Below are 27,639 nucleotides of genomic sequence, written 5' to 3'. Positions count from 1 at the left end.
GGGCATGGCGAGAAGCGCTCGCGGTAGCCTCGACGGGAGCGGCTCCTGTCGAAGGCGTGGCCGGGTGCGACCCGGTGGCGGCCATTTTCGGCCTTTCCTCTTCCTCATGCTCGTTGACCAAGCAATCGAGAGCGTCGGGTTCGGCATGATCTTCTTCGTGCTGGAAGTCGCGCGTGAGGTCGGTGTGAGCCTCAAAATTTCTGGTGGCAGCAGCGCGAGCAGCGCTTTGCACAGCGCCACGGCTACGAGTGACTCGCTGGTCAACAGGAGTATGCATAACACTAAATGGCATGGTGGCGATGATCAAGGGAGGGGAAAGGTACAACAACAACAACAACAACAAGCAAGGAAGCAAGCAAACAAACAAAAAGTATGACAATTTTGCACTGCCTCAAAACAGAGGAACAAAGAGGTTTTTGATGATTTTTTTTGAAACGTTTTCACAATACAAGCAGAAGACAAAGGGAGGAAGCAGGAGGGGAACAGAGCAGCTGGAAAGAGCGAGGCAGGGTAACGAAAGAGAGGTTGGAAGAGTACACAACCGAGGCCCATAACCTATTAAAGGTGTATGTCCAGTACAGTGTTATGTGTGTGGACAAGGCGATTGTCACAGAGGTATCCAACCAATCGAAGTGCATACGAGAACATGGATTGAAGCAAGGCGAAGGAACAAGACAGAACAAGACAGAAGGAGGGAAGTGGAACGACCGAGGTCAAGAAGGAAAATGGTACCGATCCAGGGAGATCGCTCCCATTTATAGCAGGTGGAAACACACACACAGTGGAGACAGAGAATGGACTATCACACTGAAGACAGGTGGAAGCGATATCAGCAATCTGTTGGGACCAACAGATGCCACAACAAGATGGTACAACCAGATGTTACACAACAAGGTGGGACAACATCGAGTACCAGAGGACACACAACGTGGTAAAGTATACCGTCTCAGATTGTGCCTCTAATACAAATACAGCAAAAATTGAAGCAAAATTAAACAAAAATACAAGTCAAGCCATCAAAAGACCACAACGAAAACCACCTAGGGAGCGACAGGTGCACACAGGGATCCCCACAGAGGGACCCCCGAGGCGGTGCCTACCTACGACGAGCGCAGGCAGACACCGCCAAAGTGGCGCTGGATGTGGTCAGCGTTCATCTGATGGACCAGCGCCGCAAAGCGACCCTTCCACCGAGGAACAAAGGCCTCATCCAGCCCCGGCTGGTACACACCACGGGCCTCGGCGCAGCGGGCGAGCTGACCAAGCAGATCCACAAAGGAGGAGGCGAACCCACCGGTTGTCGTCATCGCCGCAGGGACGATCAGAGTTTTTCCATGGTTGAAACCGGTGTAGTACTCGCGCTTCTCCTTTTCGGCTCGGCGAAGGGCAGCGCCCACCTTGATGCAGGCTTGCGAGGTGGTCGGGGGTTGGGCTGTGCGCACAGTCACGTCAATGCCCAGGTCGGGCAGAGCTGGGCCCAGAGCACCGCCGGGAAAGGGGTTGCGGCAGTGCAGGTCGATGCGGCAGCTCTGACCGTTGGCGTTGTAGCCAGACTTTTCCACCCAGACATGGGAGAGGGTGGCGTACCTGAGCAGGCGGCCCATCTCGTCGCGAAGGGCGTTGTGACGCTTGATGGGACGGCAGGTCAACAGGTGCTCGCGGGTCAGTCGCGGCTGAGGTGTCTTGTTGCTGCAGAGCGGGCACGTGTCGGGCACAGGTGGCACTTTCCCTATCCTTGGAATTGAGCGACTCTACAGCTATTTTAATGGTGCACCTGGTCTGGTCACTGTGAATGCTTGCCGACCGCAGCTGGTTCAATTGGCCTCAAGACACTATTAAACCTTAAGTTCCGTCCCGAAGAACGTCTCTCCAACCCCTCTCAAAACGCTTCCTCAAACCTACGCACTTCCTCGCAACCCAAAACTGGCCTCCAGACGTCCTGGAGCCTGACAGTGGGGATGTAACATCATTAATCATTAATCGTTCTGAATTGTTCGTTGCGGTGTCAAACCGAAGGCTCAAGCCTTTGTTATCGGCACATGGATGCCGAGAAATCAAAATTTTGCTCTCAACGGCGGCACTCGGCATTTTCGACCACATGAAGAAACACCTAACACGCGCAGGTGCCACAGACAAATTGCTAAGGCCTTGAAAACGTGATATCTGGCGAATTGGGCAGTTAAAATTGATGCGTACCTGTTCAAGTGAAGGTTGTGAGACACCGTAGTGTGCAACAGTGCCCTCCTTGACAAGGGTATTGAAGATGCGCAAGAAGTCTGGTAATTCGCTGCTTTTGAGTCGAATCAAGAGTTGTACAAAGCTTCCATACTTGAGCTTGAGCTCAGTATCATGCTTCTCGCGCAGTACGGCGAGCACTGTTTCCACCTATTATGAAACAACTCAACGTATAAGCACGATGCGCGGATGAGGCGGCAACGCTGGGCGGTCCAAGGATTACTACAACTCAGGTTGTGTTCACCAAGAAAGCTTGGTGTACAAGCACATGCGGGCACTTCATGGGTCATCGCTTACCGCCTCTTCCGACCGTGCTTGGATATCAATCATGTAGCCATCCCCGAAACGTGTGATCAAATGCTGCAAAGTGAGCGCAAAGTCGGATGACAAATTAAGATTAAGAGCCTAGTCAAAATGCAAGCGACGCAAACATACGCGATACAAACACATAATATGACCTACCTGAGTTGTACCAACAGTTTTGAGCTCTCCAAAAACCATGATGCCTGCACAATAACATCGCCGTGAGTTGGAGTCTTTTACGAGTGCCGCCGAAGGGCTTCGTAAGACCGCATATTATTTGAGCAAGCTCTCAAGGAAACGACAATCAGAAGATCAGCAATTAACAAGCGAGGGAAATGTGAGGGAAATACCAATTCGATTGCAAAGGGCTTCGGCCTCCTCCATACTGAAGAAAACAATAGAGCACCGCGTAAGAGATCAAAAAAGCCATTCAACAAATTTGTGAATGAGAAGCAAACAAACCTGTGTGTCGTCAGAACAGTAGCACATTGCGAAGTATGTGTGCGAATTAAGGACCAAATCATGTGTCGTGAACCCGGGTCCAATCCCGTCGACACTTCGTCAAGTAATGCCACTTTCGGCTCGCCAATCAGAGCCAAAGCCAAGGAAACCTTGCGTTGTGTGCCTGTGCAACAACACATTGTGGTATGAGAAAGAAAAGAGCGTGTGCCAGAGAATGCAACCAAGTTAATTGCACGTGAACGAACCCCCAGACAAGGTTTTTGCCTGATAGTGCTCGTATTCTGCAATGCCCATCGACTCCAACCAGTCCCTTGGAGCGTTGCGCGGTAAGCCATGGACACTGGCAAAAAACTCAAGATGCTCGCCAACAGTGATATTTTTCCAAAGCGCCGAAAACTGCGGGCAGAGGCCCATGTCCTGAAATAGGCGGCAACCAAGACATCCATAGGGTGAGAAAGCCAGAAGTTGGATACGCACGTAAGCAGCCCATGTCGACAATACCTTAAATGCAGCCTTAGGGTCAAGCGAAACCATGTGATTGCCAATTGCAATGTCACCAGCGGTCAGAGCTTCTTCTGCCGAACACATCGCAATAGTTGTGGTTTTTCCAGCCCCGTTCGGGCCTGCACGCAAAATTGTAAAGCATCATGATCGCCATGAGAGATGACGACATCAGCTTGAGGACATGGCAAAATTTGGCATCAAGTCGTTATCCTCCTTGTGCCAAGAATTAGCCAGCAACGACATTGTAGAGTTGAGTCTTGGCACGAACCCAACAACCCAAAAACTTCTCCGGCTTCCACGGAGAAGGACACGCCATTGACGGCTTTGAAGGACCCAGATGAAGTTCCGTAGCGCTGGCACCATACATGATTTCAGCATTCAAATAATTTGAAATGTTCACATGTTAGCTCAGAACTGAAGCGCAATTCCAAGTAAAAGTGGCCGGGCGCCTCACCTTATACACATCACAAACACGGAGACTTCGATCCGTGCTGCTCAAAGTGATGTCATGCTCCATTTGAACGTCCTCTGCCTTGAGAAAGAGCTTGCGCTCCTCTGGCAAGCGCATCAACAAGAAAATACCAAGCGGTCAATCAGGTGAGTTTGGTGCAAATCAAAAGCAACAAATTCAACGCATAAACCCGAAGGGAGAGGGCCCAAGCGCAAGAGATCCTTGCTGACCATCAGTAATTGCAGCATTATCGCCGCTGATGATCCGTTCTTGCCACCAGAGCAAAGCAGCTTGCAAAGCAAGGTGTCCAAGGGTGATGAGAATGGTCGGAAGTACAACGTTTTCAATCTTAAAATAGTCCACCGCTTGCAAAGAAGAGGCATCAAGCTGTGCATCATTGGCGGTCTTGAGTCGAAACATGTAGTACAGCGTGCCTGAGAAGGTGTATGCTGGGTCCAAGGCGGAAAAACAGTAATGAATGATGCGAGCAACGTTGGCAGAAGAGCTGCCGTCCACCACTCCCACAATAACGTATGGGATGAAGCCCAAGAAGTTGTTCATCACGGGCCACATGGACTGCGTTGTCTCTGGATCAGGAAAGAGGCGACTCATGTTGAAGGAGAATAGGATGCTGACAGGAATGTATAGCAGTGCGGCGAGAATAAAGGCGGGCAGAGCCGGGCCAATAATCGCAGTTACGTTTTTTGCCAATGCGAGGATGACGGCGGCGAGCACAGGCACCATGAAAATTGCACAGTCAACCAGCAAAAAGGCGCCCCAGTACTGTAGTTTGGTCACTCCTGATACGAACAGTAAATGGCGCATGCGCGAGTGTTTATCCTGAGCGACTGGGACGGCAAAGCCGCCGGGAATGGCACTGAGAGCAATTCCGATCAAAAGTACAGTGTAGTAAACTGAAGCATCCCAAGTATAAGCCTCGTTGGTGGGTAGGCCTCGAAGGGATGTGCAGTATGAGGGGGACTTTGTCGTCTGACTACTGGCCCGCGAGTTGTACAGCAGCTGCATCACGGTTGGAAGCATATGCACGGCTGATGCATTGTAGTACAATGTTGTCTGGTTGGCTTCCGAATTCACGCCAATCAGGCTGGCATTGAAAGTTTCAAAGAAGCTGCTATTTGGCCCCGTCCAAATAAAATCTGACGAGGTGCTTCGCGTCGTGAATGAGTTCTGCGAGCCACAGGAGTTCAAAGCTGCAGCAGTTAGAAAATGAGCATTTCCCCCTTGAGGCAAGGTCGTGCTCAGTGGATGATCTGCATCAGCCAGCGAATCAAGTGTGTAGTTGTAGCTGCTGCCCTGTAAAAGTTGGTCCGTTGATGACTGTGGCTTCTCCACAACGGTCAACGCAATGATCATCAAAAGGATGGGAAGCCCGGCTTGAAAGATGAGAGCACGCCACTCGCGAGCCTATCAAGGTACCCAACAAACATGAGAGAGTGTCGTGCGTCTCGTGCACTTTCTTCATGCCAACGTCTGGAGCTGTGGCATGCCTTCGTGTATGTCTGTTTATGTCTGGATGCCTGCATGTATGTGTGCATGTATATGTGCACGCAACACACCGATTGAAGCAAACGTAGCTTAAGCATGCCTCGGAAGGCAGACGGAAATGACTCGGAGAAACCAGCCGCACTTTGCTCGTTCAAGAGTGGCAAAGTCAAATCCTCGCGTTGAATGTTGCCAGCTTGCCCGTTATTCAGTGATGCACTCGGCTTTGCGAGCCGAGGGGAAAGCTTTTCTGATTCAGTAGCCACCTCGTTGTTCTCGCGTTTCTCGAGCTCCAAAAACACCTCTTCAAGAGTTGTCATGCGCAATCCAAAGCTTGTCAAGCCATAAGTCGAAGCGTTAGCCTCAAGTTGTTCAAGGATTTCAGGAAGAGCACGAAGTTGTGCATTTGGAACGGTGATGGTTCCTGAGCGGGCATTACGAGCAAGTTCCACACGCAACGCTGGAAATGCTTGGCCTAATACCTCCGAATTGATGCGTGTGGCTTGACAACCCGTGACATCGATGTGGTACCTTAGAAGGCAAGAGGAGCGAGAGCGAGCAGCAAGTTCATTATCATTCTAAGCGAAAGCAAAACATCATGACAACGCAGCCCGTCTGATCGCCGTTGAACGTACCCAACGCCGAAATTCTTCTTCAAAAAGAGGCTAGAGCCAACACATTGGACATGGCCGCGAGAAAGAACAACTTTTCGGTCTCCTAAGACATCAGCCTATGACAGATGGTGAATATGCCATCGTCCGAGCGAAAGCATATGCAAACAGAAGCCGCACGCCTTCGCACCTCCTGCATGTAGTGGGTAGTGAGTAGCGTGACTCGGCCATGTCGATACTTTTGCAGAACACTCCACAATTGACGCCTCGATGCTGGGTCCATACCTACAACAAACGACACTCTCAGACCATAGATGTAGCTTGTGGGATGACAAGCAGGAGAAGGGAGCTCCAACAACGCACCTGACGATGGTTCGTCTAACGCGAGGAGTCGAGGATTTCCAACAAGGGCAAGCCCCACGCAAAGCTTGCGCTTCTGGCCACCAGAGAGAGTCGTCACGGGAGCATCGGCCTTGTCCAGTAGATCAATCTCATTGAGCATCGCCTCTGGACTAGCAAAAGTACTGGATGCGGCGCTGTCTTCACCGTGAAAGCCTCCTTTGATGGCGGCAAAGAGCTCGACGTGTTCCGAGACAGTCAATACGTCAAAAAGAATGTCTTTTTGTGGACAGACACCCACAGCTGCGGTGTGCTCCATGGAGGATTCGCCGAAAACTAAAGCGCCACCCTGAGCCCGAGGACACGGAAACAGCCGGGGCAAAACTCGTACACCTGTGAGTCTTTGGTGGACAACATAGCGCCTCAGAATGAACTAAAAGACGTACCCTGCTTGGGGTCTCGAGGCCAGTGATGATGTTGCATAAGGTTGTCTTGCCTGTCAGAAACGCATGGGACAAAAACAATTTGAATTACCATCCGCAAATTAATCAAACGCCGGAATGCCAGAGTCCAGCACCTGCGCCATTATGTCCGAGTAGACAGGTGATCTGGTTCTCGTAAGCCTTGAATGAGACCCCGTCCAGAGATTTGCTACCGTTGTGTTACGTGGCACCATAGGAGACTGATCACACGACCGCCTTCATCCGGAACTACTGAAATACATGTACTCATGGAAACAGAACCTTACCGATCAGCTGAACGAAATTTTTTTCCGAGATTCTTTATGACGAGTCCCGGGGATAGCGAGCTGTAAACGGCTTCATCTTCTCGTGCCCCATCCAAGCGGGCCTCAACATCTTCGCCCGCATCGAAATAGTCTGTGGAGCAATACGTTATGAGGAAATCGCTGGGAGCTAATAATCAAAGCAAGCGCCACGACACTAATGTGGGTGGTAAGAACACTCACTGGCTGGCGCGCACATGAAATTCCAGGGCTTGCGTTGCCCATTGCCTGGCACAATTTCGTTCAAGTAGTAGGCAAGCGCAAAGTAGAAAACAGTGTCCAAAATCAGCCTACATAGTCATATCGTGTTGAGCAAAAGCTTCTGGTGCGGCAGGCAAAGTGGCACAATTGGCGACGAGCCTCCAGCAGGGATAGGTCTTCAAACAGGCTTTTGCATGTTGACGTGCGTAACATGAAATGACGCACATTATAATGGCACTGCCCACAGAAAACTCGCCACGAGACATGGTGGATACAGAGAGGCCGTGCAATTGGTCCTCATTGAGAGCCGTCGTCAGACCCAAGCTGATGGCGCAGGGAGGAAGCACAGATATGGCCCACTACCATTCGCACAAAAACATGGAAGTGATTGATGAGGGCGGGCGGCGAATGAGGTGAACCGAAACTAGGATCATCCAGTCGAAACAGCAAATAGTACCTTTGTCCCTGGAACGGTGACGTTCTTAACTCCAAAGATGATCAAGGAGAAGATGGTGTTGCCGAGACTACCCGCAGCTCCAGCAACCTTTTATGAACGCACGCACATGGCCACGGTGAGGCACAGAGCGGATGGCATGCAGCATGGCAATCGCGTGAGCAAAAGCCAATCGCGATCTGTACAAGGCAAAGCAATGATATGGCAGGAAAACATGACTTGACCGGAACTGGGCTAGTTCTACATACTCGCTTGTCTGTGAAAAAGGGAGCAAATACCAGGCCCAAGGTAGCCAAGCAGTTGGCAAAGCAAAAAAGTAGCAAAAAGACGGGAATCCAAGCCGAGGCGCTAAATACGTTGCCAAGACACAAAATCGTCGTCTGTTGAACCACCAGCGGTAGAGCACCGAGGGGCAAGCAGAAGTTGACATCAGAAAGCGATGTGTCAGTCTCAGAACGGACAGGGCGTGTACGCATCCAATGGCTCTGACCTGCAGAGCGATTGAAACGGCGTTTTGCAAAAAATACGAGGCCAGCCAGGAGACGAGGTAGGCTGATTTGCGCATGCCCATAATGAGCAGCGCGTTTCTGATGCCCAGCTCTATGAAGATCGGCATTTAGATGAATAAATGGAAAGAAGCGGGCGTTTGTAATCAGCATTTGGATGACTCTTTCGTCAAGAATCAGTGCTGAGCATGCCAATGGCACGCCGGGCCAAAGGAGATACCTTTTTCAGCGACAACGTTGATCATTAGGTACTGAATTAAGGGACTAGTAGCCATGATGCAAAAAATGACCGTTATGGGCGCGTAGACCTGTGCTTTCGAGTTGTCCTACATACAGGTTACGTTGCACATGCCTCAGATGATACGAGACATGATGTAGCACGCATGGGCCAGAGCGTGAATCTTACCACAAACTCGAGGATGGGCATTTTGGCAATCGTCATATTGGCGAGATCGGGGGCCGTAATGTTGTGCAGCACTTCGAATAAGGCGGCTTCCAGCTGCAAAAGACCAGTGTCCAAATATCCGTCTAACAAAGTCTCGAATGGCGCGTGAGGGAACACTCGGTGATTGCAAGCGGCTACGAAAACATTGGCTTGTGCGAGCAAATTGGAAGAGTGCAAAAATCGCAATACAAGAGCTATGATTATCATTCTTTATTGCACGAAGTAGACGAACCCGATCCACACGCTTCCATGTCTGGGCTGAGATTGTGACAACTGGCCGGAGAGTCCCATGTGCGAGAGGCTGAGGGAACATGGGCCATGCCGCGACCGGTCTACATGGGTTGTTTTGGCGCGGCGCACAAAATTGGATTATCAATGGGAGTTGACGCCAGATCGTTGGTTGGACGGTCTCAACAATGAATGCAAATCTTGATTGCGCAGGTCTAGTCATACCTTCATGTAGATTTCAATGTGCTGAGCGTCCAAGGCTTGATTCAAGCTACGCTCCGCCACAAGATCAAAAAGAAAGCAAGGGCGTGTGAGCGAGGCGATGCCATGCAAAAGTGTACGAGCTCAGCTGGCGCCGAAAACTTTGGCAAGCGCTGTGCAAAGTGAACGTACTCGAGGGCCGCGAAGAGGCCGTCTGAATTCTGACGGTACCAAGACTCAAAAGCATCGCTCGAGGCAAAGCCTTGCGTCTGTGCAGAGAGAGGCGAGGTGAGCCAGAACGTCAAAACATGGAATCACACATCAGTCAGTGGAAGAAAAGGGCCGTCATCAGGCAAGGCCAGCACGCCGCGCTCACGCACAGTCAGTTGGAGGTCGGTCAGATAAGGGTGTTGCTGGACCTTATCCGTCAGCTGTGCAGCGCTATAATTTTGTAGGATTGCAACGTCCAGGTGCAGGCATGACAAGTTTCACAACGTGGACACGGCAGGATTCAAGTGGCGGCAAGAGAAAGTGGTACAGGGATAGCCCTACCTCAAGGGGAAGTAGGCCAAAGTTAGGTTGGGGGCGACGTTGAGCTCTTGCAACATTGGCATGGGAGTAAAGTCATTGACAGCAGGATGCTTCGACGTCTAGGGGTGTGTACGCCATGATGCCAGTGTGTGTAAAAGCCAGCAGGCAACAGGCATGTGATGGTTTGTGTAGCCTTGGCTTGACCGGTTTCGTGCCGGGCCCGATGGAAGGCCGTACCGTCACGGCGAGATTGATGAGGCAGGTCACACCCGCCATGTAGAGTGGAATTAAAAGCTGTTTCAGGCCGAAAATTAGCATGGTAGTAGATGCAAAGGCTTGGCTTGAGATCGTGGAGCGAAAGGACATCCATTCAAGGCTATGCATACCAACCTGAGCCAGGGTTTGTCGTTTCCGGCGCTTCAGGAGCAGCAGATTTTTCTTGGTGAGCGCCAGCGCCTGGGCCGACCAACTGCTCGCAGCCATGGTACCGATGTTGCAACAGCCCTACAAATGATTCAAAAAATGCTCTGTCTGTGTGTGTGTGTGTCAGGTCCCGATCATTCCTCCAACATGCGCCCCTCCCCGCAAATCACGTCCTCGCTGATCTCTCTGATCCCCTCCATCCGCACATAGGTCATCGCTGACATACGTACCGTGTCGAAAAAAAAAAAAAACGAAAAAAAAGCACATACACACATACATCCCGGATGTACATGTACATGTACACAAAAGCTGTGTGGAATGATGTCAGAGTTATTTGTCAGCAAGTATTGAGGCCTTACCAACCACTTCAACAACGTCAAGATGTGTGTGTAAATTTAAAATTTGTGCAGGGGTGAGAGGTGGATGGGGTCGGGCCGGTGGTCGGTGGAGGGCGCAGAAGCTGGTTTGATTTCACAGGGCCCGCGGTTGGTCTGCCTGATGGTCGCAACGGGCGGAAGCGCATGGCGTCAATTGAGGCGCCGCGCAAGCGGCCGCAGCTCCCGGCGCTGCGGCCGATCCAACGCGTGAAGCTCCTGACTCTGGGCGATGCAGGCGTCGGCAAGTCCTGTCTCATCAAGCGCTACTGTGAACGGCGCTTTGTGTCCAAGTATATTCCCACGGTGGGCCTCGACTATGGTGTCGCGCCCGTTCAGCGCACGGTATGGTATCTGCGCTCGACGCCAGCTTTTCCGCATCCTTCTTGGTCGGCCTTTCTAGCCAAAGCAGCCTTGCATTGTTCTGTTCACGAGTGCATGCATGGGTGGTGTAGGATGCCGACCTTCGTGTGAGCCTCTATGACCTGTCTGGGGACCGTGCTTATGAGCAAGTTCGCTGCGAGTTCTACGATGCTCCCCAAGGCGTTTTGTTGCTCTTTGATGTCACCAAGCGAGCCACCTTTGATTCGCTGGTGCACGAGTGGCTGACTGAGCTCCGGCACAACGCCCCTTCCTCGGAGTTGGCACAGGCCGTCGTTGCCATTGTCGGGCATCAGAATGACCGAGAGCAGGCCCGCCAAGTCCCGGCCGGTGAGGCCCAGATGTGGGCCGAACAGCAAGGCTACCGGTATTTTGAAACAAGCGCGGCCTCGGGCCAGGGTGTCCAAGAGCTCTTTTCCTGGCTCATCGAGGCCGTCTATCAACAAGTCTACCACGGTCGCACAGAGCAGGTCACAGCCACATTTAGTGCTGAAGACCTGCAGCAAGTAGACACTGTCCTACGTGCCCCCAAAAACGACGACTATGCGGTCTTACAGCTCCTGCCCGACGCGCAACGAGCCGAGGTCATGCGTGCGTACAAAACCCTCGCGGCCATGGTACACCCGGACAAAAATCGCGCCCCCGGCAGTGAAGAGGCTTTCAAGCGCATTGCCTCGGCCCGCTCCCGGTTGCTGGCCAAGGATTCAACCTCAGGCATGCCCTTGGCATAAACGAATCGGCGTACACAGGCGCCAATTGCCTGCCCGCCCTCTTGCCTTCAAGAAGAAAAAATTGACTGAATGACAAAGGATGCGTGCTCGCTCAATTGTGGATTCTTGTCGGGAGTACAACACAGAGATGCTTGGCAATCAATTCGATAGAGACGCAGACATTAATTGTGCTTGCTTTTGCTGGTGGGGATGCGCAGGTCTGCCACCGTCTCACGAGGTGGATCACCCACCTGATACGTCTTGCGTAGATATGACAGAATTTCGCGGGATTCGACCAGCTCTGCACCCGTATTTGGGTCCAGTAGCAACGGGATCATGACAAGATTGGCTTTTTTCCGCCATTCCGGCAAGTGGCGGCCAAACATGGCGCGGTACGTTGCGCGTTTCTGGGAATCAATCACCCCCAGAAAGAGAAAGAGAGAGGGAGAGAGAGAGAGAATGGAAAAGAAAGGTCATGTTGTGCGTGTGAGATGTCAGCAGTGAATCGAACATGAGGTGGCGATTGGAAGCAGGGAAAGCGCACATTGAGCAAGCAAGCCAACACAGGAGCAAATTCGATGAGCTTACCTCCTCGGCCCCAAAGGGGACTGTCACGTAACGGTATGGGAGCTCGAGGGTACAAAGCGCCTCGCGCACAAGTTGAACATATGGTGAGCCCTCGCGACCCCACAGCTCGAGCATCTATCAACCCAATATTTGACGGAAAAATTGAGCTTGCTACTCGCAACTCGACATGCGCACGACCTTGCCATCCGCCGCAGAGCTTGGCCGGTCAAGGCAGCCAAGCAGCAGTCCCACTTGCCTGAGTTGGTTGTCGTGATGGTGCGCGTAGAAGCCCGTTTTGCGGAAGTGCCCGCCAGATCAGCCGCGAGGCAATGTCCAGCATACCAAAGAAAGCTTGCAGGACCTTGGCATGCACGAGGCTTGGCACCGCGTGCTGAGATGAGGACGATTGAAGACTTGACATGCATGTGTACAGTGACGAAAAGCGTGTCTTTGAACCTACCGATAGTTTAGGGGAGGGGAGGCGTCGGCGCCGTAGGTGGTCCACAGGTATTCAATGATAGCTGTTGAGTCGAGCATCCTGGCGGTCGGCCAATCAATCATGGTTCAAAGGCTATCAATCAACAGCTCGACCAGCACAACAGGGCTTGCTCAACAGCATGTCAGGGCTGCCTTACCCCTGCGCCGCCTGGCCGTTGCTGTTGGGGTCAATGAGGAAAGGGAATTGAATTTGGCCCGCCTTGCGCTCGACCACGGCTCGAAAGCGCGAGTCGCGACAAAAGTTGTTCTGACGCAGGGTCTCCCGAGGGCAAGGGTATATGATGACGTCCAGGTTCAAAACCGAAATGGCTTCACGGACTCGTAAGCAGTAGGGGCAGCCTAAATTGTTGCGTTGTACGCACCCAAAGTGAGGAGCGAGAAGGGTGGCGCTCCGCTGCCTGGAAAGGCAGCAGGTTAGTCTGTGATACCTTCATATTCATAGAGAATGAGCGGCTCTTGGGGGCTGAGGGGCGTGCCACCAGCCATGGTGCTGCCCACGCCCAGTCTGGCCAAGGCTGCACACCAGCAACCAATTAAATTGTAGTAGTGATCACAGATCCGTGACCTGCACGATGCCGGCGCGAGGTGCTGGCGTCAGAGTTTATGATTATCATCCAAACGGATGAACCCCAAAGTCCCAACTTTGATCCACAAGCCAAGCACCATACCGACTGCATATCCATTGCAGTGCTCGTTGATACAAGCCAATCCAGTATGTTATCCAAGCCGCCAGAGTCAGCAGCACCACCTGGCCCGCCGCCATCCTTGCTGCTGCGATGTGGCCTGAGAGATGAGAGATGCAGAGCACGACACGAGAAAGGCCTCCAGCAACGATCAATTCGCGAAACAACAAATTGCTGCCTCTCTCTCTGTCTCTCCTTTGTGTCTTTGCTCTTCATTTCTGTCTCTGTCTCCTCTCTCATTTCTGTCTCTGTCTCAAAAGCAGATGTATTGCAACGTGACAATGTCAGATTTTTTAGGCTCGAATCTTCTCACAGCAATTTTTTTTTTTTTTTGAGTGCCTTTCACTCACACACACACACACACACACACACACTCGTGCTCGTGATTGAGTCAGTGAACGAGAGAAAAAGGGCAGCGTCACCTCGCGAGACCAGAGGGCGCCTGGATAGCAAGCCTGGGAATGGATCGTGATCAAGTGGTGGCCTGCCTGCTGCAGGCTGGCAGTCCCAATAAGGAACTGCAACTGCACGCACAATCCCAACTGCGCGAATGGGAGGTCAAGGCGGGCTTTCATGCCGCTCTTGCCGTACGTGCCCGTTCCTTTGCACAGGGCTGCCCCGAGATTGAGTTGTCGATACTGCAGTCAAGCCGGTTCTTTGGCAGCGGTGGTTGTTGAAGCCACCACGTCCCCATCGCTGCTTGCTTTTCCGTTTTTCTCAACTCACTCGATCGCTTCCCGCTAGGATATCTTGTGTCAGCCCAACGCGAACGTCCAAACGGAGCAGCGGTACACAGCCGCCATCGTGCTCAAGAACAATGTGGAGCGCTTCTGGCGACCCATGGCTCCCGAGTAAGCGATTGAACAGGCCTTTAATCTCATAGTGCTTGCTCGCATCTTCATTACCTTTCGTCTTGGCCTTGCTTGCCCTAATACATTGCCCCCCCTTGCACCACCCAATGTCTCTCTCTCTGTGACCACAGCGCCATCCCTGCTGATGAACGCGCCTATGTGCGTGGTGAGCTGCTCAACCTCTTGCGTGAGCCTCACGAAGGCATTGCCGTCATGTCGGCCCAATTGGTTGGCCGCATCGCCCGTATTGATGCCCCACAACAGTGGCCCGAGCTGATCCCTCTCCTCATCGAGGTACAGATGATTGTCGAGATGGCCCGAGAGTCTTGCAGATACCAGCGATTGACAGCGCTGCCAGCGGCCCACACTGGCTTGACCTTGGCCTCTCGACTCACTTGCATATGATTGTGGGGCCCATCAACAGCTGGTCCAGTCCAGTGACCCTCTTGTACAACAGCGCAGCTTGCTGTTTCTGTATCGTGTGGAAAAAGGTGAGGAGATCCTACACCAATTCTGATTGACTCTTGAACAAGCCAAGAGCGTCCATAAGCCGACTGTCTTGGTGGAGCTTGAATTTCTCATCATGCCACGGCCCTGCGTTGCCGTTCCAGCACTCGCCTCCCGCCGCCTACCTCCTCAACGCAAAGCGTTTGCTCAGGTTGGTCGGTATAGTCCACACCTCCTTGCTCCCACCACGCTTCCATTTGCATGGATCCATGCGTGATAGCTTGTTCTTCTTGCCTTATATGCTCTGGCGCCTTGGACCTTACCTTGATTATATCTCAATTGGCACACCGTGCAATAGCTGGCTGAGCAGCTGCTGCCCTTTCTATTCTCAACTTATACTCGCATTGTTGAGGTGTGCGACCGATTGTTCCACTGCCAAACTTGCACACCTGCTTGTGCTATCAAGAGCGCTTTTAATAATCGAGATTGTGGTGTCTCCGTTTTTCTTTTCCTTTTTTCAGGAACAATTGCGTGCGGGCAGCCCAGGAGCTCTCAATCTTCAGGCTTTGACTTTTGCCCGTCTCCTCCTCAAAACCATCCGGCAGTTTGTTGCCTGGGGCGTTCAGGTTTGCCAACTTTTGGGCTCTTCCCCGCGCATCTCGCGACGGCGCCAATTCAAATGCATTGTACCAACCAAAAAAACAACCTGGCCACTTGACCTAGGATTTTGCTGCCCAAGTTGACGCCCTCGGGCTGTTGGAGCGGCTCTTGCAGCACGAGTCATCCTTTCTCGACTTTTGTACGTTTGGCTGACTATGTCTTAGCCCAAAACACAAGCCGAGGGTTCAGACTATTTGTTCATCTGGCGGTCTTGCCCCTCGACTGATGTGGCACATACCTTTGCGCTTCGAAATGGCCTTCCCTTTCTTCAATTTGACACAGACTTTGCGCTGGAGGATCCAGATGCCGATCCCTTGGGCGAACTTCTCACCAAGTTTTGCATTCTTGTTCACAAAACGGTCTCGGCTCGCTTGCACGACTCCTCTCTCGCAACCCCCCACCCGCCATATTGATGTCAAGCGTAAAGCACTCAATGAATTTTGTCTGTGTCTTTTTTCTTTCTGCTGACACCACATAGGTCAATGCAGCACACACATATCATCCCACACAATTTGCTCGTCACCTTAGCGTCATCGTCGACTTTTACGGTGCACGTATCTTCCCGCCGGCCGATGCGCGTAGGTCATCAAAGCCCTCCTGAATTCCCGCTTTGCAACACCCGACTCTCTGGGCATACTCACCTGTCGCTTCTTCCTCCATCTCTGCCTTGTCTATCTGCCTGTCTTTTTCCCTCTTTCTTTCTCGCTCTCCCATGCACGCAGGCCACCCTTTATCCTCCAAGTTTTTAACGACCGCCATGCTCTTGGTATGACCACAACTTTCCTTGAAGGCTTCAGCAAGAGTTTTGAATGTCTTTCTCTGAGCTTACATCTGTGTTATGCGCCTGATCGGGTTCTTGATCCAGTTGCGCGACATCATCAAGGCACCCGATTACCAGATTGAGCCACGCAAAGAAGTGCAGTCCGAAGCTGCACTTGCGCTCCAGTCGGCCTTGGACTACAACGTTCGTTGAGCTGCATCAGTCGCATGCGGTCGCAAACATTCTTCTCCTCTTGTGCATGCTCATAGCTCGACGGCATTCTTCTGTTTGCCATTCATGCCTGACAGAAGCAAGAGCAGCTTCTCTTGCTGTTGATTCAAAACTACTTACCCACATCTACTGAGGTGCGTTCATCTGACTGCCAACGGCTCTTGGCGGTCGCGAACCATCTCAAAGACTCAACGCTCAGGCTCAAAGCTGTGTTGATCAACCTCCCGCTACGTCATAGGAACGTGAGCAATGGGAGACAGATCCTGAGCTGTTTGCCACCGAGGATATTGGCGATGGCTGGCGCTACGTCATGAAGGTATCAAGTTTCCTGCACATCTATCGACTGGCATGTTAGGTGACTGCACGGTTCAACGTTGGACTGCTGCCCCACGCGTGTAGCCATGTGCAGAGCATCTCTATCAAGCCTTGCTGGACATGAATGGCGATGGTCTCGCACCCTACCTTCTCAGCTTGATGCAGGAAGCGCTGGCGCCGACATCCTCGCTAACTATGAAAGACGCCGTGTACAATGCGGTGGCCCTGAGTAGGTTGAGCATGTCGCCACGGCAGCTTGTTGCCCGCAAATAAAAGCAACTCACTCTTGGTTTGTGCCCCATGTTCCATGTGCAGGCGCGTACGCTCTGCGTCGTCACTTGAACATCAACGACGTTCTCGGCCAGCTTTTGCAAGAGTTTTCAGCTCAAACTGGCAGCCAGGATGGCACAGTTCTTCAACGGCGAATTCTATTGCTTTGCCGCGCCTACGCCACGATCAACATTGCCAAGGAGCCACGCCCTGCCATCTATGAGTACGCTTCGCTCGCAAACATGGCTGGAATAAGAACGGACCTGTCCTATGTCGCTAATTCTTTCTTCGCTGCTTGCCCGAACCTCAGGTTGCTCATCTCTACCATCGGCAGTCACTCGGACGTGGCTATTCGCTTGACAGCTTGTGCCACTCTCAAGGAGTTTGCTCAAGATGTGGGCTTTGCAGAGGAGGACTTTTTGCCGTTGCTCAAGGTGGGTTGCTGGAAAGCCTCGACCATCGAATGACTGGTCCCCGCCTTGCTCAGCATGACCACGCTGTCTGTTCAATAGAATGCATTGTCCTGGCTCTTTGCGCTTTTGGATGCCGTTGAGGATGCCAGCGTGAAGATCCACGTCCTAGCCTGTATCACTGAAGTTGTCTATCGTATGCAAGACCATGTACGCCTACCGTGCCTGAGTTATGCGCTCGCGGTGCCATTGGTCTCCTTCTTTCTCACATTGCCTCGACCCGCCCTAGCTCAATGACCTCTCCACAGCTTTGGTCGAGTACCTTCCCGTTCTCTGGCAGCAATCGCAAGACCATGCGCTGCTACAGACCCAAATTGTCCGCTTCATGGTTACACTGATCAAGGTACCCCTTCTGCTGCCACCAGCTCTCCTGAAGTGATACCTTTGCGCCCTGCATATCGGCATCTTGAGATCGTAAATCCAATACCTCGTTTTATCGTGCAGGCTGCCAACGTGGCCAATGATCAGCTGGTGCAAATGTCAGTGCCCTTGATTCAATATGGTACTGATCTTCAGCAAGGCGGACACGTGTATCTGCTCGACGATGTCGTGATTCTTTGGTGGGTTCTACTGTCCAACAAAGAGGGCCGGGACAAGCATGCGTTTGCAAGCCAACCCCGAAAAAGTTTCGCTTCACATTTCTGTGTATGCTTAGGCACGAGCTGCTCAAGGTGTTGCCTTCTCTAACGGATGAAGTGCTGGGTCTCTACGAGGCACTGCCAACTCTGCTGCAGCAAGGTTTGTGGTGCCAGCCGAACGGCACCGCCAGCTTTTCTGCGTAATTATTATCGGCGACCGCTCATTGCGTTGGCACAGACTCATGAAACACCGTGCTTCTCTGCTAATTTGCCCCACTTAGCAAATGACAACGTGCGCACCTGCATTTTGATCCTCGAGTCTTACCTGCTCTTTGAGGACGCTCGCCTTGAGCAACTGTATTCCCATATCTGTGCCAGCCTGCCGCAACTCTTTGCCACCGTTCCACGGTCACAACTGGATCTAGTGACAAGGGTGAGCCAATACACCAGCGTGGTTGATCTTTGGCACTCCTGTTGTTCCGCTTTCGCTGTTCTGCGTGCTCGGCATTGGGGTGCTCAAATACAAATAAAATGGTGCAGGTCTTTCAGAATGCCTTGGGGTTACCTGGGTTGGCTCAGGGGCTGGCTCCCTTCGGAGGCCAGCTCTTTACGCGAATCATCACTGAACAATCGGTGCGTTGGCATGCGTTCTACTGCGGCCTTTGACCTTGGTCTTCATGAATTTGGGAATCAATTGTTCAAATTCGTCATTCGTCAGTTAATCCCTGATTTCACCAACTCCATGCTTCCTTTTTGTAACATACGCAGCCCGACCGCCCGTTTACCAACGCCATGATCAGCGTGACCGCGCGCTTTGCCGTGCAGTACCCCGACTACTTTCGGCAGATGGTTCCGAGCAACGACGCTTGTACCCAGTTTTGGGCCACTTTGTGCGATCACGTAGGTCATTCGCAATCCAGGGCACCTGGAAAAGCCAACGAGCAAAATTATATTGTGCACCAGACCTGCTGCGATGGTAGCAGCGCTCTGCTGCCTGTCGTGACCTGCTGCCTGTTTTGACCGCTCCCGATCGCCCATGCTTACCACCCACCCTGATCTGCCGCGTGTATAGTACGATAGCATGGTGGTCAACAGCACCAAGAAGCTGGTTGTGCTGACACTGGCCAATGCACTCAATGCATATACGGTACAGTTTGCAATTCACATCTGGGCAAATGGTTCATGTTATGCGTGAAAAGGGTCGTTCACTCAACGTCAACTACACGCAGGAATCGACGGTGCCTCAGTTGACAGCCATCTTTGGCGTGCTGTCTTCGGCTATTCTGACGTTTCATTTCCGGTGCGTACGCCGCAGCTTTGGCAACCAGATTTTTTGGGCTGGGCGCTTCAATTCTTTGCGTGTTGTGCGGTGGGCACAGCAAGTCTTTGAATGTGCTAAATCCTGGTATTGTATGACACTTTAAAATAGGGGCGAGATGGTATTGGACTCGGATCTGATGTTTGTCGAGCTGTCAGAGTATGCTGATTTGCGCGCCTGTCAAACGTTTCGTCAGGCTAAGGTTCGACGGCCGTGCGACTTTACTGCAATGCTTTCCTCCAGCCTTTAAGCAACAAACCTCACTGCGACCTTGTGCCGTTACAATATAGCGTGACTCGGAAGCCCCCACCGGAGGCCTGATTGTGCGACGCTATGTTGCAGAACAGGTTCAGCAGTTTAGCCAACAATACCCGATGCTTATGCAACAAGTCGATGAGAGCGTATTAAGCCAGCTTCAGCAGAGCCTTGCACAACCCTCGACCAATCTGGCCAGCTCAATGGACTGAGTGGCTAAAACGGAAGCGCCGAGGAAGCCGCAGCGATAGGATGCTGTTACCACCCATATCTGGCCGGGCCCATTTTCAAGTTCATCTCGCCTCGCAGCTCTTGCAGCACCCATTGCGGCGCTCGCGCATAATTCCTCTGTTTCCAATCGAATTGGTTTTAGAAACCTATTTTCCAACGTTGAATTGGCTGGGCAAAATGTCATGACTACACTCTTGACGTCGTGCACAAAGGCCGTTTACTTGACCAAGAGAAGGCGATCATCTCGAACAGTCGCAATGCGCTTGGTTTTGTGATCCTCCACGGACACCAGGAAACCGCCAGCTTTGGGCAGATCGACCTTGATTGAAGCCTACAGTTGTTACGCATGGAACCATCAGCAATGACACAGAAGTGCAGCGTAAAGGCAGAGAGAATTTTGCAAAGGAAGACATTGCATGGAGTTCAAGGAGGATCAAGCAACGAGACATACGCAGTCGGCTTGCAGTGCCGGTGGGACGGGCGCGTAAGGCGAAAGGTGATCCACAGAAGATGTGTAAGAGCCGTGTGCAGACTGCCAAGCCAGCTACGCACACATCACGCATTACAGGCGGCAAAGGCAAATGGGCATGCTGAGAGCCAAGCGATGCAGACGGCCAGGCACCCATACAATGGCAAAAGCAAGACTACCGACCAGGGCGTAGTACGTCTGCATGGCCATGAAACGGATGTTCCACTACACCAACCACCAAGGGAACGCGAGAACAAAAAGAAAACAAAAAAAAAAAAAACGAATGAATGAAACATGAGCGCTGATGAGTTTCTGCTGAGCAAACTAGGATAGGTCACGGCAGGTCAGTGGGGTGCTTACGTCGGGATCGACCGTGGCGGGCGCAGTGCCGTTGGGGTTGGCCGTGCTAAACTGCAGATTGGCCCAGAGCTCAGGCAGGTGGATGTCGACCACATACGTGGGCGCATAGACCCAGTTATACTCGTTTTGGTTGGGTAATTTCTGGTAGGTGTTGTTGACAACCTCCACGCGCCACTCAACGCGGCTGAGATCAAAGTGCCATAGATCGCCATCGCGGATGGGTAGGGCAAAGGTGGTGTTGTACACAATGTGCTTCAAAGGAAAGGCCACTTCGACGCTCCAGTAGTGATTCGCTGCTGCCGGGTCATTGAGGGAGCCGTTGATGTAGACGGCTGAGCGCAGACCTTGATCATCCCAGCTACAGCATTTGAAAGAATAGGCCATGGGCCCTCATGGTTAGTGAATAGGTTGAGTAGGTACCAGTGAGCCCCAGGTTAAAGCGGTTGGCTGCACCACGCACCCCTTGCTGCCAAAAACACGTGAGCTGTTTTCGTAGCCACCATTGAGATAGGGTTTGTTGAGGCAAAGAGACCAGGACGTGTTCAAGGCATTCATCTCGTATTCCTTGTAGTAATGGCTGCTACGGTCCGGGTCCAAAAAGATCTCAAAGTCGTTGTCGTGATAAATAATGGAGTCGTGCTCTGTCAGGGTAGCCCTGTCAGCAAGATCATGCCCCATAAGCAGACACCACCAGCCATTGAGTCTCCAAGTATGCGGCAAAGCCAGCAGAATTTGACAAGGCAACAAGACCAGGAGGGTGGCACGTGATTGATTCTGACCAGATCTGTGGCTCCTCCAGCTGGGCAGCGACGTAAAGGGTGTCCTCTGTCCAGCGCAGCTTGGCGCGAGTATCGAAGCGTGGTTGATTGACGGTGGCACCAGAAATGTCAACAAAGGACTCGGTCCAGGGGACGGCCTGCCAAAAGGGCTCATCCAACCGACCATCCATGGTGGGCCCGGTGCTCGCCTTGTAGGCCACATACTATACAACAACAACAACCCCCAAACAACACTTGGTGAATTGGCGCAAACCATGATGGCATGCGCCAGCGCAAACACCTGTACGTACCTGGCGTGGATACCACTGCGCAAAATCGCAGCCGTAATCCGCCACAGCCAACCCAACCGCCACCAACAACACCGCCACCAGCAACACAAATCGCCGTCCCATGATGCCGTCTGCCACCACAACCAGTGAGCAAAGATTTCCTCAACTCGCTCACTCCAAACTCGAGATCTCTCGATCTCAAACTCTCTCTGAAACTCTCTCAAACTCTCTCTCAAACTCTCTCTCAAACTCTCAAACTCAAACTCTCTCTCAAATTCTCTCCTCTCAAACTCTCTCTCTCAAACTCTCTCAAACTTAACTCAAACTCTCAAATTCTCTCAAACCCTCTCACTCTCTTAAACTCTCTCAAAATCTCTCAAAATCTCTCAAACTCTCTCTTTCTCTCTCAAACTCTCTCTCTCTCTCTCACATGCTCATGTTGTTTCTTTTTTCAACCTTTTCGACGTCATGGCCAAGTGGCGAGGGGGCGGCAGCGGCGGTGGTGATGCTGGTGGAAATGGTCGGCACTTTGCAATGAGTGGAGCTCCAGGCGTCCCGCCACCGTTTCCGAGCTTTCAGCCTCGGCACGGTGGCCATGGTCCAACGGGTGCGGGACGCGGTGGTCGCGGACGGGGTCGTGGAGGCCGAGGCCATGGACGAGGTCATGGACGAGGAGGTCATGGGCGGGGGCATGGTCGAGGGGGCTTTGGTCATCATCAACAGCGGCCACGCCACGACTTCCAGTCACGTGGTGGTGCTGGGCATCCCATCGCATTTGACATCCTTGCTGCGGTGCGAGACCCCTGGCAGGCCTTGCTCAACCCAGACGAGCAGGCTGCGTTTCCAGCCATGGCCGTTCAAGAACAAAGTCTCCGCGACCGCAACCCTAGCGACCATCATGCTGCAGCAAGCGGTGCCCACTCGCGATTTTTTGAGCTAGATGCGCGTACGCTTGAAGCAGCTGTCAGCGACCCCTGGAACGCGCTCATTCAACCACAACCCTCTGTCGCGACCGCCTGATCGGATGGTTGCCTCGCACTCGGGAAATATCCTTGCACGAGCATGTCAACCTTGTCTATCATCCAAACTCGTTTGACTTGTTTGAGTGTCTATTGCGACTTTGACAGTGATTGTCCGACCATTGATTTCCATGTATCGCATCCCTTGGATCGGCGTGCATTTGGATCGGCGTGCAGGTACTGGCTCATTTCCTTTGGCAACGATGACATGGGCCGAGCGTCTGCACAGCTACAGAGTTGCCGGCGCCTGCTCCCAGAGGGCTTCGTACAGGGCAACACCAATACAGTTGCCCATGACACAATGATACTCGAGCTATTGGATGCGCCCCCCGCGAGTCTTGTGTGAGAGAATGTTCAAAGATCAGACGGCTGAGCCGCACCGCGTGGATGTGGTACCGGATCAAGTGGGTCACCAGAAATCCGTCTTTCGCGTTTCAACAAGCTCGAACCTGTGCAATGCCAGCCCATCGAAGGACCGTCTCCAAGAGGCACAGCTTGGGCACAATAAGGTAAGGCTCCAGCTCACAAATGCTCTTGAGCTCTGCATCACTTTTGCCAGTGGCCCGAAGCATGGCTTGGTGTACCTACGAGACCAATTGATCAGAAAAGAATTGATTCCAGTGCATGCACGGTCTGAGGTGTGGGCAGGAAGTTGCACCCACCTTGTCTGGGGTCAAAACGTTGTCGCCATCAAGGAAGAGACAGGCCACGTTGAAAATGGATGTTTCTTCGCCAATGGAAACGGCCACGGTCTTTGGGTGATCTAGGCGCTCGCGCAACGCTGGCGGCATGGTGCAGTCGCTGTCCTCCAAGTGTCGGTGCAAGAGGGCCCCGACCTGAGCCGCCTCATCCGGACTGACGGGGTTGGGGGAGAGCACGTCGCGCATGTGCTGGTGGCGGACGCCACAGACCAGCTTTTCCAACGCCAAGATGGAGCCGCACGGGCCCTCGTGGACCAGTAGGTTGTCGGGAGTAGAGGAAAGTGCGGAATCGGCTAGGCAGGCAATTTGAAAACTACCCGCACCCGAGTCGTAGGAAACTAGATGCGCTGCAGACACTGTCAAGCCACAACAATGGCATGGTGGCGGAGAAAAAGCATCGATGAACCCCCACTGTGAAACAGGGTCACCACGCGTCGAGCCGACACCTACCACGATTGGCTGACACACAGCTTTGCGCCGTGCGCCAACCCAGATAACCTTCAACAGCTTGGGACACCTGGCCACAAAGGTCGTGAGCGAGCCAACTGATCTGCCCGCACACTTGGCTGGTACATGTGCGCTGGCAAAGGGTGACAAAAGGCCCTACCACGTCTACGTTGATTTGCAGCTTCCGACGCACGTCCGCCAGAAACGCCAAGCCGTTGCTGGCCTTTCGGAATACCTGACAAATGACCAGACCCCATAGGGATGGGGGAAAAGAGCATCAGACATGCCTCAGGTCAGCGGGTGATCAGTGGTCTGCTTTGCAGAGGTAGCCGGCTGGCGAGAGCCTGTCAACTGGGTCAAACCGATTTTGGCTTGCAGTTGGGAAGGAAGATCTCTTGGAGAGAAAATGGAATTGCATGGCTAACGAACCGCTGTGGCAACACCTGCCGAAACTGTTGCACCATGTGCCTGTGCCTCTTTCTGTCGAGCGTGGGAAAGGCGCATGCACAGGATCACGGCAAGGTCAGTCTCTGGTACGGAGAATCAAGGTGACTTGCGCGCATCAGGTCCGAACGGCGCACAGTGATGGACCTGGAGCTGAGCGAGGGCTTCCATGCCAACACTCAAAATTTCCGAGGAAAGCTGGCCATTGCCGTTCTTTGCTAGATCGTGGCTGTACTGGACGTCATACTACAGCGACAGCATCACCGACGAGCGGGAGAAGGCCAGACCCAAAGAGATACGGCAACAAAAGAGAAATGCACCCTGTAAGCCAACCATCAACAAGAGCCAAGGCACTTGGCTGCACACCATCCAGTGCTTGAGTCGTTCCCTCACCTGCTTAGAGAAGACGACGCGCTCAAGCTGCCCATCCCGAACTTCGACAACGCTCATCTACACATTCAACGCAAGTGTGGTTCATAAACCTGCCGGCTGCATCACGACAAGTGCATCATGACAAGGCTTCCACCCACCTTGCTTTTGCCAGACCCCACATCATAACAGGCACGACGTAGCACTGCCGTCGCCATGGTTGAGCTGCCCTCTGCCTGAGCCTCCTGGCACAAGCACATCCGCTCCCCTCGTTTGACCACCCCGATTGAGGCCCTTCACGAACTGAGTCCTCGCAGGCTCCAGCTCTGCCCTGGTCCTGTTGCGGCACAAACTCGCAATCCAGCTCTAGCTCCAACTCATGCTCCAGCCCAACCCCTGGCGTCCTGTTCCAGCTCCAGCACCTCTGCCGAGCTCCAGCAAATGCACTTCTCTCTCTCTCTCTCTCTCTCTCTCTCTCTCTCTCTCTCTCTCTCTCTCTCTTTTCATGATCACCGCCCTCTTTTTTGATGTTTATTTTTAGGCAGAGCAACCAAAAAGGGACAAATCATCCAAATGTGGACGATATGACTAATTTTGGGTTTTTTCCGACAGCTACGCCCAAGGGGATCCCCTTTCTTTCCCTAAGGGCTGGGGCCTTCGCTATTCAGAACCGCTGCAGGCATAGAAAACTCAAGAGCTCAGAACGCGAGGCCAGAATTGACGAAAATAACTTCATGTACAGACAGACCGTGACTGTGCTGTGGCCCGAAGGGGGACAACAGCGCTATGAACAATAACCAACAATAACAAATCGACACGAGTTTTCCACAAGGCTCCGCTCCTTCTTAAGTGGGTCCTGATATGGCTAAAAGATTTCAGGGCTCAAGGAGAGGGCAAAACACTTCACATCTTGGTAACCACGGCCAGGTGTGACTGTAGATTCACGGCAGCGTTTTCAGCGGAATTGGTGGCCTCTTCCTGGCTGTCCTTCAACGTCCGTGCACCTTGGACCGGCCAACAGCCATGCAGGCTTGGAGGACGGCGCTCGCCGATTCCTGTGACAGCTGCGCAAAGTGCTGCGGCGTGGATTTCCTTGTCCAGTGGCCAAGCTGCTTCAATTCGGCGATGCTGCGGCCTGCGGCCCTCAAGTCGGTCACCGCGCCGTGGCGCATCGACCCCGGCTTCACCCTCTCGTGGTCGAGATCGGGGCAATCCTCCTTGACGGCTGTACCAAGCTCCTCGGCAAACCCTTTGTACGTGATTTCGTCGAAGACCTTGTCCTTGCCCTGCTTTTTCATCCTCCGAACCAGCTGTGCGAGCCACGTCGCTGGCAGGAAGTTGCCCTTGTCGTCCTGAGGCGGGTCTGATACAATGAATCTCTCAGGCTTGATCTTCACCAATTTGGTGGACTGCTGGTAGATGACCAGGCCTGGTTTGATCTCGACAATGTCCGCCGTGCGCAACCCGAGGAGGGTCTGCGGCCATCTTGCATTGGCGTACATGACCACCATCGCCACCATGAACGCCTCCGACCGGGCCGTCGTCTTGCTGCCCTCGATGATTTGTCTGATGTGGTGGAGTCTCACGGGTTCCATGGTCAATTGCGTGTGCTTGTGGCTCATTGCGCTCTCCATTCCGCGTCCAACCTTCTGGATCACCAGTGGTCTGCAGCCGTCTGCCATGAGGCACGGGTTGGTCCACCCTCGCAGCTGGTAGTAGGTGGACAGGTCTGACACCCGCCTCATCGCGGTAGCTGGCGCCACGTTGGCCAGTCGTTGTAGTAAAACAACGAACATGGCGACGTGCTGACTCTTCGCTGTTCTGATCGTGGCTCCTTTTCCGTGGCGCTTGAGGAACAGCTTGAACTCGCTGACCGCCAGCTGCCTGTTGAGCCTGGTGCGCTCGCTTTCCGCCCGCTTCAGGCACATCCTTGTCCACCGCATGACGTCTGCCGTGGACGTCGTCTTCAGCTTTTCCAAAAATTTCGCCCTGAATCGAGGTCCTTGCTCTTCTTCTTTCTCGTCTGAACTCGCCTCCTCGGACGGCAGATCCAGTAAAGCTTCATAGTGTCGTCACGGGGTCTCCTCTCGCGTAGCTGGCCCTCTCTGGCTCCTGGCCGTCTTCGACCTCTTCATCTCCTTTGCGGGAAGCGCCATGTTGCTCAGATTTCCAAAGCCGTTGGCCTCCCGTATGACCCGAACCACTGCCGAGGGTCAAACGAGAAAAAAGAGCTCAAGGCGTCAATGTGTGTGTGTGTGTGTGTGTGTGTGTGTGTGTGTGTGTGTGTGTGTGTGTGTGTGTGTGTGTGTGTGTGTGTGTGTGTGTGTGTGTGTGTGTGTGTGTGTGTGTGTGTGTGTGTGTGGGTTACTTTTTTGTCAGATGAAAAGGTGTTATCGAATGTACCTTAATATGTTGTTCAGCGGGATAGTTCGGTCACCTCCTTGAAAGTAACATATGTATTCCCTTTTTGTAACAACATATTGCTCTTGGGATTGAGGCAGGTGCGATTAATTGGCAGTCAGTATTTCGGGTCGTGCTCGGCGATTCTGTCTGCTGTGCGTTTCAAATCAAGCACAGCAGAAGCGCTAAATTTTTGCGGATCAAACGAGGGTGCTCTTGTGTTCATACGCTTCCTGTGGATGCCATAGCAGCCCAAAGACCAGAAAATCATTTATTTTGAAATAAATCCCATTTCTTTTCCATACGAAACTTATTTGGCTTTGACTCTCTAGGGCTACATGGCTCTGATTGGTATGTCAAATGGCAGCGCCATAAGACGAGTCAGCGAAGCAATGAGACAACTTGGTGGGTAGAAGCAGATGGACAAGACAAGTTCCGATTGATCAATGGTCATTCAAGGTTTATTTCGATTGACAAACGCCCGGGACGATTTTTTTTTCTAAACACTTAGTAAGCAAGCTGTTTCCTCATTGNGTGGACTTAGACGATTTTCTCTTCTTGGGATGTGGTTGCCACTGCGCCACTCGTGCAAGGTGTGTTCG

The 27,639-nt window shown here is 52.7% G+C and overlaps 6 protein-coding genes across 6 annotated transcripts; 2 read left to right on the top strand and 4 right to left on the bottom strand.

Moving 5' to 3' along the window:
• Positions 1-1,100: 1,100 nt before the first annotated feature.
• Positions 1,101-10,241, bottom strand: MONBRDRAFT_26664 (uncharacterized protein; the record flags this gene model as incomplete). Its single annotated transcript, XM_001747004.1, has 31 exons — positions 1,101-1,729; positions 1,907-1,946; positions 2,197-2,385; positions 2,533-2,640; positions 2,698-2,741; positions 3,074-3,163; positions 3,246-3,417; positions 3,502-3,623; positions 3,773-3,857; positions 3,959-4,059; positions 4,186-5,380; positions 5,533-5,989; positions 6,094-6,188; positions 6,260-6,354; positions 6,433-6,744; positions 6,855-6,904; positions 7,157-7,322; positions 7,376-7,482; positions 7,619-7,752; positions 7,851-7,937; positions 8,096-8,227; positions 8,338-8,447; positions 8,574-8,679; positions 8,760-8,881; positions 9,031-9,130; positions 9,252-9,297; positions 9,420-9,496; positions 9,608-9,668; positions 9,780-9,877; positions 9,996-10,052; positions 10,149-10,241. The coding sequence occupies 31 exons, from the start codon at positions 10,239-10,241 to the stop codon at positions 1,101-1,103; spliced, it is 5,280 nt and encodes a 1,759-aa protein (XP_001747056.1).
• Positions 10,242-10,702: 461 nt separating this feature from the next.
• MONBRDRAFT_9396 (uncharacterized protein) lies at positions 10,703-11,667 on the top strand (the record flags this gene model as incomplete). The annotated part of the gene is made up of 2 exons (XM_001747128.1): positions 10,703-10,900; positions 11,011-11,667. The coding sequence occupies 2 exons, from the start codon at positions 10,703-10,705 to the stop codon at positions 11,665-11,667; spliced, it is 855 nt and encodes a 284-aa protein (XP_001747180.1).
• A 124-nt stretch (positions 11,668-11,791) lies between these two features.
• MONBRDRAFT_33013 (uncharacterized protein) lies at positions 11,792-13,474 on the bottom strand (the record flags this gene model as incomplete). Its single annotated transcript, XM_001747003.1, has 7 exons — positions 11,792-12,053; positions 12,235-12,348; positions 12,470-12,590; positions 12,674-12,751; positions 12,849-13,050; positions 13,140-13,216; positions 13,380-13,474. The coding sequence occupies 7 exons, from the start codon at positions 13,472-13,474 to the stop codon at positions 11,829-11,831; spliced, it is 912 nt and encodes a 303-aa protein (XP_001747055.1). The 3' UTR covers positions 11,792-11,828.
• A 381-nt stretch (positions 13,475-13,855) lies between these two features.
• MONBRDRAFT_26661 (uncharacterized protein) lies at positions 13,856-19,544 on the top strand (the record flags this gene model as incomplete). The annotated part of the gene is made up of 24 exons (XM_001747127.1): positions 13,856-13,981; positions 14,139-14,245; positions 14,377-14,539; positions 14,670-14,736; positions 14,857-14,903; positions 15,051-15,104; positions 15,214-15,318; positions 15,831-15,930; positions 16,075-16,118; positions 16,218-16,316; positions 16,582-16,659; positions 16,743-16,887; positions 16,974-17,151; positions 17,239-17,362; positions 17,441-17,548; positions 17,628-17,741; positions 17,843-17,958; positions 18,054-18,136; positions 18,258-18,409; positions 18,517-18,609; positions 18,745-18,876; positions 19,049-19,123; positions 19,176-19,276; positions 19,406-19,544. The coding sequence occupies 24 exons, from the start codon at positions 13,856-13,858 to the stop codon at positions 19,542-19,544; spliced, it is 2,550 nt and encodes an 849-aa protein (XP_001747179.1).
• Positions 19,545-19,997: 453 nt separating this feature from the next.
• On the bottom strand, positions 19,998-21,780 carry MONBRDRAFT_9393 (uncharacterized protein; the record flags this gene model as incomplete). The annotated part of the gene is made up of 5 exons (XM_001747002.1): positions 19,998-20,111; positions 20,610-20,967; positions 21,070-21,264; positions 21,389-21,591; positions 21,679-21,780. The coding sequence occupies 5 exons, from the start codon at positions 21,778-21,780 to the stop codon at positions 19,998-20,000; spliced, it is 972 nt and encodes a 323-aa protein (XP_001747054.1).
• Positions 21,781-22,127: 347 nt separating this feature from the next.
• MONBRDRAFT_33011 (uncharacterized protein) lies at positions 22,128-26,565 on the bottom strand (the record flags this gene model as incomplete). Its single annotated transcript, XM_001747001.1, has 12 exons — positions 22,128-22,989; positions 23,126-23,260; positions 23,339-23,733; positions 23,828-23,894; positions 23,985-24,059; positions 24,254-24,304; positions 24,416-24,514; positions 24,662-24,718; positions 24,799-24,882; positions 24,942-25,154; positions 25,386-25,421; positions 25,825-26,565. 12 exons carry the CDS (start codon positions 26,563-26,565, stop codon positions 22,906-22,908), a joined length of 2,037 nt encoding a protein of 678 aa, XP_001747053.1. The 3' UTR covers positions 22,128-22,905.
• Between the last annotated feature and the right edge of the window lie 1,074 nt (positions 26,566-27,639).

The sequence above is a fragment of the Monosiga brevicollis genome, genomic scaffold, assembly GCF_000002865.3.
Source record: "Monosiga brevicollis MX1 MONBRscaffold_15 genomic scaffold, whole genome shotgun sequence".
Classification (NCBI taxonomy): Eukaryota; class Choanoflagellata; order Craspedida; family Salpingoecidae; genus Monosiga; species Monosiga brevicollis.
The sequence above is the reverse complement of the archived record's forward strand: the minus strand, read 5'-3'. Positions and strand labels throughout refer to the sequence as shown.